Source organism: Melopsittacus undulatus, chromosome 4 (genome assembly GCF_012275295.1).
Source record: "Melopsittacus undulatus isolate bMelUnd1 chromosome 4, bMelUnd1.mat.Z, whole genome shotgun sequence".
In the NCBI taxonomy this organism is placed as follows: Eukaryota; Metazoa; Chordata; class Aves; order Psittaciformes; family Psittaculidae; genus Melopsittacus; species Melopsittacus undulatus.
In genome coordinates, this window is record NC_047530.1 from 8,608,165 (window position 1) to 8,621,772 (window position 13,608).

Here is a 13,608-nt window from a genome sequence, read left to right on the forward strand (position 1 = left end):
CAGAAAAAAAAGAATTCAAAATAATCCCATTTCACTTTGCAATGAATAATGACCTGATTGATAAAGGTATCACAGACGTGATATAGCTCGAATTGCATAAAGACACTCTAACATAAGAACTAGATGCAACAAATGTCACCCAGACAAACTTTAAACACATTAAGAATGGATAACTAACAGATCACAAAAAGCAGTAGTCAAAGGAAGGTAACTCCAAAGAAAAATATTGCTAGGGAGACAGCAAACAGATGTTATAAGCGTATTGCATGGTTTTATCAATGATCTTGAAAGTCTTAAAAAAAGAAAAACTAAAAACCACTATTGATGCCCTGATTCAAAAAAAAAGTAAAAAGGAAATTGAAATATTGGGGATGCCACAGCAAAGAGCTGCAGAACGATCCCCCTCAGAGAGGGAAAGGCAGGTTTTGCATCAGCCAACAGGACACAATGCAGAGATAACCCAAGGCTGACTTGGGATGCAGCACACCTATGTCAGTAATTAGTCATGGGTAGAAGATGAGCTAATTAGCCCCAATGAAAACCATGGTTAATCAGGCTTAGGCTGTGTCATGTACCTATCTGTCTTTTTTCTGCCCAGTTGTTGAGTAAGTTTTACCTGTAAAACAGAACAAAATTTCTTCCATCCCAACCTGTTTCATTCGTGGCAAAAAAGTCCTAGGAACCATGCGAGTAACAACAGAGATATCTCTGGAAAAGACCTGGAGGGATCCCATGAGCTGATGTCCTAAACCACAGGTACAGCTGCCTCACATATGGAGGGCTAACAATCTAGCTTTAATCATGCAATACTGTACCTTTAAAAAGGGTTATATGTGCCCTTTCAACTGTTTCAGGTACATGAACAAAATTAACATTCTCATATGTGAAAAATATGGCCCACTCTTCCTCTTCCACCATCTGAATTGCTCTAAGATGCATCACCAGCTAGTTTCTTCCATAGGAGAGTCTCTTTTCCTAGAACTTTATTCCATAGAAACAAACTTGTCAATTTTGAGCCTAATCAAGATACCCCTGATCTTAACACCAATTCTTTCCTGGTGACTCATTCTGAAGTTCATTGCATCAGTTGGAGCTTTTCATTATCAAAAGGAAAATAATCCTAAGCATTTTCTGAGCTGCTGTGACCAGTCTCCTCATGTATCATATACTACTTCCCATCTTATGAAACACAGGGAGAAATTGCAAGGCCATCTTCCAGGAACAGTCAAGGCAGGGGAAGATGAGTGGGACATGACAGTCAGCAGCAACTCCAAGAGAATATGAAAGCTGGGCAACATGACAACTACTTAGGCTGAGTGTAGGTGGTTCTGTGAGTAGCAGCTCAGAGGCCTCATTTGACCATCTGAAACAAAGATGACTAAATTCAGAGGTATTTTTTATTGATGGTGAGAACTGTATAGACTTTTACAACACTGATAGTAACTTAACAAACATATTTTCAAAGTTTCATGAAGAAAGCCAGTTAAATAAAAACCTCATAAGTGGACAGACACTGTAATCAGCAATAACAGCCTTCAATAATTAGGATAGGCAAGACCAACACAATGGATTAGCTATCATCTACCAGAGACATTCCAGTTCAATGAATTGCTGTTCTGCCAGACAGAAATAAAACATTAAAATGTGAATCAAAGCAGCATTTATATGTTCCACATATTGCATTGTCTTAAACAATGCTGGTTTAATTTATAAGGAATATATATTTATCAATTGGTAATGTAGCAAGGCAACAACACAAAACATGAATCACGGAATCACAGAATTTGTTTTGGATTAAAGCACTGGTAAATTCCAATCTGCTCATCTGAACAGTGATGTAAATAAGACGAATTGGAGTCCAGCACATCCTCAGGATGATGTGATATCTACTGCAGGTATCACTGGTGAGAATCAAACATCTCGATCTTACCAAATAATAGAAAACCCAAGAAATATCACATGGATATTTGAAGCTGGTGAGCAGTGACTAATAATTCCGTTGTTTCCTACGTGCCACTGCCAAGCGCAAGGCTTGAATAATCAACTGCTCATTATTCAGGACATTATAATCAGTCAGTTTCACTAGTTTGTCAAAGTTCTCTTCACTGAAGCACACCTCCCTTGTAGTAAATGGGGAAAGAATGGTGGAAACATCAACTTTGCCTTCAGCCATCTCTTCAGGACTCCTTTCCACACCTGAGGGACAAACAATAGGAGATGCACCAATAAGGTTTTATTGCAGTAAATGGCTCATAATAGTAATTATAGACAGAAAAGGGAGATTTGGAGGGAAAGATACAATTTGCCAGAGGGACATCTGTACCACCATATTCTCCAGCCTTTGGATCAAGCCTCTGTCTGAAAATGATGTAAACCTAAACAGCTGGGAATGAGAACAACATTTATTATCAGCAGCAGTGCTTGTAGATCATTCCTTGGACAACATAAAGTATTGGTTATCCAAACTCGAAAAGCACAAGCAAAAGGAAAGAAAGATAGTCTTGTACTGGATGAAATAACAACCATCTCACTGAAAGTTCAGGAGAAATTATGGCATTCAGTTCTGGGCCCCTCAGTTCAAGAAGGACAGGGAATTGCTTGAAAGAGTCCAGCACAGAGCCACAAAGATGATGAAGGGAGTGGAACACCTCCCTTATGAGGAGAGACTGAGGGAGCTGGGTCTCTTTAGCTTGGAGGAGACTGAGGGGTGACCTCATCAGTGTTTACAGATATGTAAAGGGTGGGTGTCAGGATGATGGAGCTAGGTTTTTTTCAGTGATATCCAGTGGTAGGACAAGGGACAATAGGTGTAAACTGGAGCATAAGAGGTTCCACGTTAACATCAGGAAGAACTTCTTTACTGTAAGAGTGACAGAGCACTGGAACAGGTTGCCCAAAGGGGTTGTGGAGTCTCCTATGTTGGAGATATTCAGGGCCTGTCTGGACAAGTTCCTGTGTGATGTACTCTAGGTTACCCTGCTCTTGCAGGGGGATTGGACTAGATGATCTTTCGAGGTCCCTTCCAACCCTTGGGATTCTGTGATTCTGTGATTTACGGGATGTAGTTCATATTAAAACCAAAGATCTCTGTTCACTCACTCCTCAGTCTGGGAGTTTACTTTAAAATATGTCAACAAAACCCAGATGAATGCACTACCACCAAAATGTCCAGAAGTTTTTGCCTCCATCTTTGTTGCAAGCATTGGTGCATAACAAGTCCATGCCTGTAGAGTAGAAGAGCTTGTGTTGAGGACCTACCACTCATATTGCTTGTATTTGGGGAGTTTTATTTTCATACTATCTCTAATAAATCCTGTGGAGTTTATGCCTACTTTCATCTCAAATGTATTAGGAAAGCTTCTGGAATTCTCACAGTTCAGACATACTGACACAGATCAGGTGCTTTTGTCAGTGATGAGATTCATAATACCAGCATTGGAAAGAAGGTTAGGGATAACAGTGAGACATTAGATATGAAATGGATACACTAAACAAGCAACTTTAAATTAAAACTACTAGCCAGAGATGACTCACCAGGAGCTTTATATTTCTTGAAGGTGTCATTCACTAGAGGGAAAAAAAGCACTGTTGGAGCTTGTGGACTGTCAGCATCTTCAAACACATAGCACTCCTTCAAGTTTTCCCTGTCTTCTTCACTTATCTCAATTTTGGGAAATGGAATTCCTTGCCCTGAGATGTACTTTGCAATCTGATCCAGAGGCTGGATGAATGAATAAAATAAATAAAGTTAACACAAAGAATCAAAACTCAAAAAAAACAAGAAACCTGGATTTTTTAAACTCCAGCAGCTAACATGAATATTCTAAGGTTTAAATCTTCCTTTGGGAAGATATCAATTTTCACATGGAAACAGCCATATTTATACTAGACATTGCAATTTATCTTATTTTCTGCATTGATTTAGGCAAAACAAGAAAACAATCACTTTTTTTGAGATTGCAAGTGGAGCCAAAAGCCACAGGACTGATGGAGAAGGCAAAGAAATTGCAAGAATGGAGAAGGAAGACATCAGTTCAGATTATTCTGTATCATCTTGACTTCTTATTAACCACTTTCCCAATCTTTCTGTCCTCTGCAGTCTGTGCTGTTTGACAATAACTCCCCATTAGCAGATACATTTATCAACGTACCTTATAACCTCATGAAAAAAAAACATTTTTAACAGCTATATTTACTTTAAGCCTATGTTTATTTTATATTATTCTCATTATATATGCAACACTAATATTATTTTTCTTTATGAATCAGGACAAGCAGGTCAAGCATCAGCCCGTACATTTCCCTAAAACTGATGAGATAAAGAGGCCAGGGACACAAAGGTTTTCCCATTTATTCAGATTTATTATGTTGAAATACTGTGAGGACTTTCCATTGCTTCTGTAACTTGCTCAGCTCAAGGATAACCAAAATCAGTATCAGTTAGCTCTTTAAAAACTCTTGGATTTACTGCAGTGGAGATCTTGATGATTTTGAAATGCCTGTATCCAATACAGTCTTCTAATAACCTCCTTAGCTACTGAGAAATACATCAGCTTATAATCTAAATAACAAAGCAGATAATAATCATATAATTCCTACTGTGATACAAAAAGCTAGTTGGTTTAACTGATGAGTGCTAGAGACCAAAAGACCATGAAGGAAAAACATCCCAGATGCCATGACTTATCTTACCAGTGTCTGGGAGCCTCCACTGTAATTTAAATGCAGGAGGACATCCACCTCCCTCTTCGATCTCAAAAGTGGTGGGTAGCTTGTGTTGATGAAAAAGCCAGTATCAACTAGGGAGAGCTCATCATCTGCTGTTTCCATCAGTTTATTTGGGAAGGAGTCTATCACTGTGTCTGCAAAATAAACATTTGTCATTATAACAGATAAAAAACCCACAATTGACTGCTCTGCAGAAAGGTACTGAGGGAAGAATGGAGAATTTCTTCTCCCTGTTTTCCCTGCATTCCTTTGACTGACTAGCAGCACTGATTTACAGAAGTGATACACTACAGCTTTTTCTGTCATTCTTTCCTGGACATTCCAAGCAGACCTCACCCTGCCCATTGGAACACAACGCCCAGACAAACAAAATCAATTTCACTCCTCAATCCCACCCCCAAAAATAAAATGCTGTTCAAATCTGGCTTCCATGTCTTCCATCTGTGGAAGGGAGAAGTAGGATTTCAGAAGTCAATCTTGTCTCTTCCTTCCTCTTGGAAATCCTAAAGGAATTCCCAAACCTAAACCTTTCCAAAATATTACTAAAACCCAGGCTGTGTTACTGTGCCTTTCCATGTAGAAAATCCTTCACTCTCCAGGTACTTGCTATGCATCTGTAAGCCTCTGATAAAATTGGGATACTGTGCAATGGTTGGGCGTCCTGTTAAGACATCTCTCAAAGCCGAGGAGAGGGCGCTTGAGGGAGTGAATAGGCATGTGTCTACCTCATAGGGATTCATGGACAGAAAGGGTTCCTCCGCTGCAAGAAGGAAAAAAGTAGTTTCGAGTTAGGACAGTTTTCAGAAATTATTAGTATTTTTGAAAATGGAGTGCTTAATAACTACACTTGTCACCATCCCACACCCCACAGGTAAATCAAACATCACTATAAGCCTTTAAGGTCTATGCTACCAAATAAAACTCAGCATTATGCAGTGAATTAAATGACAGCTACCTGCAGGCAACAAACTGCCAGGAAGTAAATACCACCTCCCACTGTAGGCTTTCTCAAATGATGCCCACCTCTACTGCAGTGTGTGGTGGAGGGGAGAGCCAAGTCCCAAATATACAGGTTAACACTGGCCGTTGAGCAGGACACCTTCAGAATGCATATGAGTATCACCCAGCTGCAAATATTAGCTAAGTTAGGAGGCCAGCCACTCCAGGCTCCCTGTGCAATTAACAGCAAGAGTAAACTTTCACCAAAGACAGTTTAGGGGGGGGAAAAGCCTTCCACAAGAGCCATTTTCTCCGCTGGCAGTGTTAGTGGCCAAGGAGGACAATATTCTAACTTAAGATGTGTTCTTAATACAACATGATTTTTACATGTCTTCTGGAGACTCTTTTTGTGCCTGTTTGTCCTTCAGAAAAAGGCACAACTTTGCCAAAGTAGCACAGTTTAGTTCTAAATCAGGCAGAACATTTTCTTAGCTGACATCTCTGCTTTCCTCATTTCTTTCTCTGACTTCAACAGCATATCTTCAGGCATTAGACCTCTGCACAGAAGGTGCAATACATATAACATGCAATATATATTGGTAGTTAAAAAAAAATATTCCAAAATCTCACCTATATCTTTTACTCTGTCTCTGGTCCACCTAGACCAGAAGTCCTCTGAATCAGTAGCCAAATTCCAGACATACATCACATCTATGGAAAATATACTACTCCACATGCCTGTAATGTGAAAGAGAGAATAGAAACTGATTGGTGGAGTAGTCTTGGATGAACTTTAATTGATACGTACCTTGAGTCCTTTCCCTTGGATACTATCTTTCTGCCTGTCTGGACATCTTTGTACACATACTGTCTAAGTATGTCCTTGCTAATGTACAAACTATGTGATCACTCACACCAGCTACAACTCAAATAGGCCACCTTTCCCTCTAGGTAATAGTCACCTTGCATATAGCAGATCCGAGTCTCTGGGAGCCTCTTCACCATCCTTCCCATAAAAAACTTGCTTCCAAAGTGTTCTGCAGGAATAGATGCTCCATATTTCAGGTGACTGACTTCATAAGGAGTGAACTCCAGCCACTCTACAGCAACAAATACCCACATCATGAAAAGGCAATAATATGTTAACTACTGCTAAACAGAAGAGTATTACAGAGTAGAAACAAATACTGAGACAGACATTGGGTAGTTCATTACTAGTTTATCATCTATACATATATCTATATTGCCTGCAGTACTAATGCCATAAGATCCTTTCACATCAAGGCATGGTGGTCCCAGGCTGTGATACAGCAATCTCCAGCAGAAAAGCCCTGGTTTGAATGAAACCATAAGTATTCCCTGCAGTTAATCTTATGCAAAAGTGTGTATTGATCATGTATAACTTGTTCTCTTTAGGACACCAGGCTTGATGGGGCTTATATTAAGCAAATACTGTGAACATTAATATTACAGGAAAGTGATTTTCCTGACACTGGATCCAAAAATTCTAAGTTTTCCCTTTCAGTTTTTCAAAATAAGACCACATGGAACCATCATACAAATTAGTTTAATTACAAGCTTTTTGTGACGAGGATAAATTGTGACTTTGGCATCTTCCATAGTATATCTATATTTTCACTTCTGATAGTGTAGAGAACTCAAATTCTAAAGACTTAACATGTTTGGAATTTTATTTTTAAGTGTTAGTCGCTATTATCTGACATTTTTAAAGGGTTGGTTTTTTTTCAGTTAGAATGAAAGTTCTATTACATTATTAAAGCTGATTACATGCATTCAGTCTTAGTTAAGATACCTTAAATTATAAAGTTGTTAAGAAATCTAAATCACAACCATTACCTCTGAATGCCTGAGCACTATAGTTGGACTTGAGGTTGATGGCCACATAGACGGGCAACGGGTTCTGGCCATTATCCACTGCCTGACGTTGGTCTGATAGTCTATGCTCATCTTTCTGGTTTTGGTTAAAAATGGTTAATGGAATGAGGTGAGAAACTATTTGCACTTGAAATAATATAGTGTGAATTGTCAGGTTTATCTAGGTTTTCCTGCCCACCCTCAGCTCACTGGATTGTTCAGAAATACCTGCCCTAGGATATTCCAAACTTGGCAAGTATCCCAAAAGAAGCTACACCCTGTATGGATTCTTGGATTTTGAGATATGCAGAGAGGTTGACTGTAAATTGAGCCAAGGGAAAAAAAAACATTCCCATGGAGAAATATGTAGCTAAGTGAAAGGTAAGGGAATTTCCTTGGCTGAACTTTAGTGAACAGAATAGATCATATTTCAAGATGCTCACAAGCAGATGCAAAAATACATTCTATTGCACGTGACAATTTTAAACTTCCTTCAATAAACATAAACCAGAAGGAAACTACTTGAGTTTTACTGTTTTTAAAGTATCAAAATTTATGTCACACTTTCTAAAAATTAGATAATATATTTAGAGAATGTTTTTTCTGCTGTTTGAATCTTTTCCATATGCAATGCAATCTATAAGTGAGTTACTTTCCAAATGCATATCTTCATTTATGCTAGTGAAGTCAGTTAATTCAAATTTTTAAGTGTCTCTTCTAGTCAGAATATTTAATGTCCAAAGGAATTAGTTTACATTTCAAAATATAGTTTTTCTCAGGATTTTAGTTTCTTTTAGAAGACAGAACACCTTCACCTGCAGTGCATGACTATTTCAGTTTGAAGTCAGCCTCACGTTACAGCAAGAGTAGTATTTTAATAATGATCTGAGTACACAGAGCTTAATCAACCACTAAACTGTATTTGCATTAGCAGTACTGAATGGCATCCCAGGATTTATTTTCCTTTATAGCTATAGAAGTTCTCCAGGTTTCTGGGGAAAAAAAAAAAAAAAAAGAGTAATACCTTGTCATGTAGCATGGATTCAATGACAAGCCCCCAAAGGTCTATGAAAGAAGTGTTATGTCCTTCTTTAGCCCTTTCCATTAGGTCATTATAATAGTACTTCAGACAATCCAAACTAAAACAGCAGATCTTGGATTTGGTCACTTGCTTGCGAGCTTCCTTGATTGCATCCTCCAGATATTTTTGTGACCAATTAGCATCTTCATATAAATTTGCCATTGTCCTGAAGAAGCATTAGAAGAAAATAATGAAAGAGGAGTAATGCTGTGGTTTGGCTTCAGAGAACCTTTGTGCAACCTGTTTGCCTGTTTCTTAGTTCTTACGGGGTTCGCAACTAAAATTTAAACACACCTAAAATACTTACATCAAGAGCAAACAAAACCTCCAAGCATTCCTGGTTTCGATAATAAAAGTTTACATGGAATCAAAAATCATCAGAGAAATTGAAGGGATTAAAAAAAATAACACCTGAGACTACTAAATACAAAGACTCCACAAGTCCTCAGAAAATCCATCTCTTCGAAGGGGGGAAGTATTCTGGGGAGCAGTCATTACCAGTTTGTTCTCATCCCATGTTTGTTCCGAAGTACCTTCTATTGGCTTCTGCCAGCGAGACAACTGGAAATGTCGGAGTATGGCCATTTTTAGTGTCTCCTTGAAATCATTACACAAACAGGTACACTCAGATTTCCACGTGTATATAGAGAAGTTACAAGAATTTTGGCAAATATTTAGACAAACCTGCCATAAAGGTTTGGAATTACTTAAAAGGACTGACACAGAATTCAGTGCAAAAAAACTCCCCACTTCCAGCCAGGTGTAGACCTACCTAGAGCCCACTTGATTAAATACTTTAGTATTTATATCATCTGCTGTATGCCCACTGGGAGAAGAGAGCACTTTATGTTGACCAACCACAGCTGCAGTCTCTCCAGGATCAGTAACTTGACATCACTTGTTGGACTGTCCGTGGCAGTATTAACTCCACTAGCCCCAAATATATCTTTACCAGAAGGAGATGCACTCTAAATCCAAAATGGAAGTGAGAATAAACAGCAAATGGCAGGCATAAATTCTTCTCAGCTTTCTTCAATTTCCAGTCTAAAGATGAATTTGTTGTATTCAGTCTGATATAATTGATAAAATATTAATAGGGAATAGAGCATTTACATGAAAATATCAGGCATAAACTGTGTCAATGTGGTAAAAAAGGCAGCTGATTAATGTGATGATTGATCTCTTATTTTCAGTGTGTTTAGTTTCTTTGCTCTAGGTGGACACAGGGGAGATTGTAGGGAACGTGGAAATACTGTTGCTTTACTAAGTGCCATATAAGCTGATGATGCTGTACAAATAGTCAAAGGTATTGAGCAGAAGTACAAACATGAACCTTGTTTGGGTCATTCTTACCATGTGGTACCTGATAAACCACCAATGTACGAAATGCAGTCTAACAGATTGAGTTTCTGGAGACCCAGCAGGCTGCCATACATTGCTGTCAGGGATCTGGTCCCTCCACCAGTAGTCGTGATGGCCACAACTGGCACCTGTACAATACAGCAAGGCAGAAGTGAAGGGTTGCATGTATTAGTGACGAGCAACCTTACTTACTGCAGAAATCAGATAACAGGTTACAGGCATTGGTACAAGTAGTGACGTTACTTCATGCAAAAAGGATGTGATTGTTGCAAAAGGCTTCTGTTGCCACCACCTGACTGATGGGAGAGGGAAGTCTTGTGTCTTACCCACTCAGGTCGGGTGGGTGGGAGGCTGTTTGCTTAATATATAATTGGAAACCAACCTCATCACCCTGGAATTCTTCTCAAAGTCTATTATTAGAAGCTGTCATAGAAAATACAGGATTTACCATGCCGGAGCAGATTAGGGATCCGTGATTCTGCCTCTAACAATGAACAGTGTCTCAAAAGAATGCACAGCACCCTGTAATTAGCCAGACCCCACAACAGCCAAAGCCTTCCTGGCCTCAGGCCACTAATTACTTTATGTCCTGAAGCACAATCATCAATAGGGCTTCCCCCATCCAAGGTCCAAGTGTGACTGAAGAGACAGACAGTTCTCTTAATCTAATACACCCTTTGCATCCGTTAGCATCTTGAATTGTGTGGATGTTTACATGCCCTATGGAAAATGCCTATTTATACCTCTCAAGTACTAGTTTCTAATTTTATCAATCAGAATAATTAACTAGAATAATTTCAAAAAGCTGTATTTTGGTTTTTACATTTTCTAACCTTTTCCATTATGAATTGAAATCCTAATGTTAGTTAATCCTGTTTTTTTTTCCAGTTCAAACAGAAGCCAAAAAGATAGAGTATTTTTTCCTTCACAAGTTTGGAGTTAAACACTTGAATAAAAGATCCAGACTAATTAAACCTTTTGAACAAACAGTTGTGGTCTTGCAATTTTGCTGTTAACCATCTCAATCGCTTTTCTATCGGTCAAAATCTCAGACAGCTATATGAAAATGTTCTTTCCAGAGTTCTTGAAAATCAGATTTCCTATATTATTCTGTGGTCTGAAATCCAAAATAAGAATTTTTTATAATCTCTATCCTATCCACAGAACTATTTCTTTTCATTTTCAGCTGCAGATTTTTCACTGTCGGGATGTCTCTACTTCAACAGTTTTCAACAACCCAGCTATGCATAAACACAAAACTTACAGCTGAATTATGAGGGCAGAAGGAGGGGCTACAGTGATAAATCTACACTTTGAATCAACTATTTCATCTATACGATTCAGCAATGCTGTGAGGTTCACTCTTCTTTCTCATCTTAACAGTTTTATTCTCGTCAGTTTTCCCAACAAAACACCTTTTCTACTGCAAAGTATTTTTATTCAGATGTTTGGGTGAAAGTTTTTGTTTTCTCCCCTGAAAATGTTTTACAAATGCCAAGACCAGCACCTTGTCTCATCTTCTTACTGAGCTTAGGCACACTGCTTCCAAGGCAACAGTCCCAGTTGTTCCATGTTTGCCCACTATAAATTCTCCTCCTGAGACCCATGGGCAATTTCAGGAATGGGTTGAATTAAGGGCCTTTCCAGAAGTTTTGGGGCTATAAAGGCATTTATCCTGCCTTCCCAGGTATGAAGCAGCTACTGCTTCTCTTGTTCATCTCTTGCCCTAGGTGGCCAGACCTGCCCCAAGAACATCAGGATTACTTAAGCTGTTTTTATTTGTGGTTTTGATTTATAGGCCAGGCCCCTATCCTATAGAGGAGTTGCTACCAGGGACTGTATTGGCTTGCCTCATGCTCCTTCAGGTCCTCCTCCAAATGAAGAATCTTTTTCAGAGCAGCAGCAACATATTTCTTCCTTTTCCGCAGGAAGTCCTGCTCTTCCATGCACAGGCCAAACCCCAAGCGCACATCCAGGTCTCCTGAGCTGGAACAGACAATGGGACAAGTCAATGCACATCATTTATAGCTGATTTCAAGACCTGTAAGGCAAGTGAATTTCACAAATCATCTGTAAAATATACTGTATATTGATCAAAGAACAGAAGAAAAAGGAGCATTTCTATTGCCAGCAAGGAGCAATAGTGAGGATGAAGAAGCGTTTCCAAGGAGCTTTAGATTTTTACAAACATAGGCACAAATACAAGACACACAAGTCATGGAAAGATCACCAAAATAGGTAATTGCAATAATTATTTTTTCTGTATGCATTCCATGTCACTGTGACATTCTGGAAAACTCAAGTGATAACAGTATTTAAAGTGAAGGTCTAATGAGTGATGGAGCTTGAACTGCAGAGCAGGCATCACTCCCTGCTCAGCCTCTGTCCTGTGAAAGCCTTTCATCTGTGTGCTGAACAGATTTCTAGATAAGCATTTTCAAGCTTCATCCTGCAAATATATAAGAATATTCATCATTTTTTCCACATAGGCAGCCACACTGAATTTTTTCCCTTTAGAAATGTGAAGCACAATCCAAAAAATATGCAGAAAAACAAGCTACAAAAGCAATAAAATGGCAGCTATTGCTTTGTACCTTCAACATAAATTCACATTACTGAAAAGAGCACTCAATATTGACCAAATCGTCTGAGTCACATCACCCTCTGGTGGCTGCAGACTATCCTGAACATTACTTTCATCAGTATTTTACAGACCTGAATGTTTCAAGGGTTAATGTTAGTAACCTCTGTTTTTGAGCAAATTTGGTACATCATAGTGTAATTTTGAAAACAGAATAACGTCAACTGATTGACCTTATAAAACAAACACTTTTTTTAGCTATAGATTAAGATTTCTCTTGCTTTTTCTGTAGATCTGTCTGTCAGATTTACATTTGAGTATTTTGTTATGGGCTGGGTTTGAACAGGTAGCTCTTCTTATGCTCTGAATTTCATCTACACAAACTGCTTCCATGCCCTGAAAATCCATCTTGCTTCCCTTCTGTATATCACCTAGTAGTAGGGATGCTATGGATTGTTTTTAGATGCACTATAAAACTTCATTGTCTTTGATTTAACCTATCACTTCAGCAATTCTGTCCTTGTGAGTGAGGTGGCAGAGTTGCCAACCCAGGTCTCAGGTCTCAGCTCCCATTCTGCCCAGTGAAGTAGGAGAAAGAGGCAGAAACCAGGCTGCCCTATGTTTGGTTTGTGACTTTGCAAAGTTAGGGTAGAGATTATTTCAGTCATAATGCAGATTTAGCTATTGGCATAAATGGGCAACAAAACTAACAGGTGAGCAGTACAGTTTTACTCATGTCTGAGAAGAGTAGTCATAAAATAGACTAATTTACTCTGAAGAAACCTACCAAGGCTCATAAGCTCACATTGAACTGCATAATCCTGTAACTGCAGTAGACTTGCACTTACCTCAGGCACCACGTGAGTACAGGGCAAAGCACTCACGGGGCATGTGTTCTCCTCTCCACCTATCATAGAAAAAAACCTAGATAACTAGTTTACAGTAATCCTGGATGATAGGAAAAAAGAAGTTATCTTACCATTTTCTTGCTGTCAAGCACAAGTGAAAAGAATGATCCTAGAAGTCCAGAAAATAAAGCTAA

The 13,608-nt window shown here is 38.8% G+C and overlaps 1 protein-coding gene across 2 annotated transcripts in view; it reads right to left on the reverse strand.

Annotated features, from left to right (window-relative positions):
• Positions 1 to 1,379: 1,379 nt before the first annotated feature.
• The window catches only part of LOC101870756 (cytosolic phospholipase A2 epsilon-like), a 31,710-nt gene continuing 19,481 nt past the window's right edge, over positions 1,380 to 13,608 (reverse strand). For both annotated transcript variants that reach the window (XM_034062238.1, XM_034062239.1), the window contains 11 exons: positions 13,546 to 13,583; positions 11,836 to 11,971; positions 9,977 to 10,113; positions 8,567 to 8,789; positions 7,525 to 7,639; positions 6,630 to 6,767; positions 6,298 to 6,405; positions 5,297 to 5,488; positions 4,693 to 4,862; positions 3,535 to 3,721; positions 1,380 to 2,196 (listed from right to left, as the gene is read on the reverse strand). In XM_034062238.1, coding sequence (XP_033918129.1) covers positions 1,988 to 2,196; positions 3,535 to 3,721; positions 4,693 to 4,862; positions 5,297 to 5,488; positions 6,298 to 6,405; positions 6,630 to 6,767; positions 7,525 to 7,639; positions 8,567 to 8,789; positions 9,977 to 10,113; positions 11,836 to 11,971; positions 13,546 to 13,583 — 1,653 coding nt within the window. In that variant the 3' untranslated portion in view covers positions 1,380 to 1,987. The remainder of the gene's footprint in view (positions 2,197 to 3,534; positions 3,722 to 4,692; positions 4,863 to 5,296; positions 5,489 to 6,297; positions 6,406 to 6,629; positions 6,768 to 7,524; positions 7,640 to 8,566; positions 8,790 to 9,976; positions 10,114 to 11,835; positions 11,972 to 13,545; positions 13,584 to 13,608) is intronic.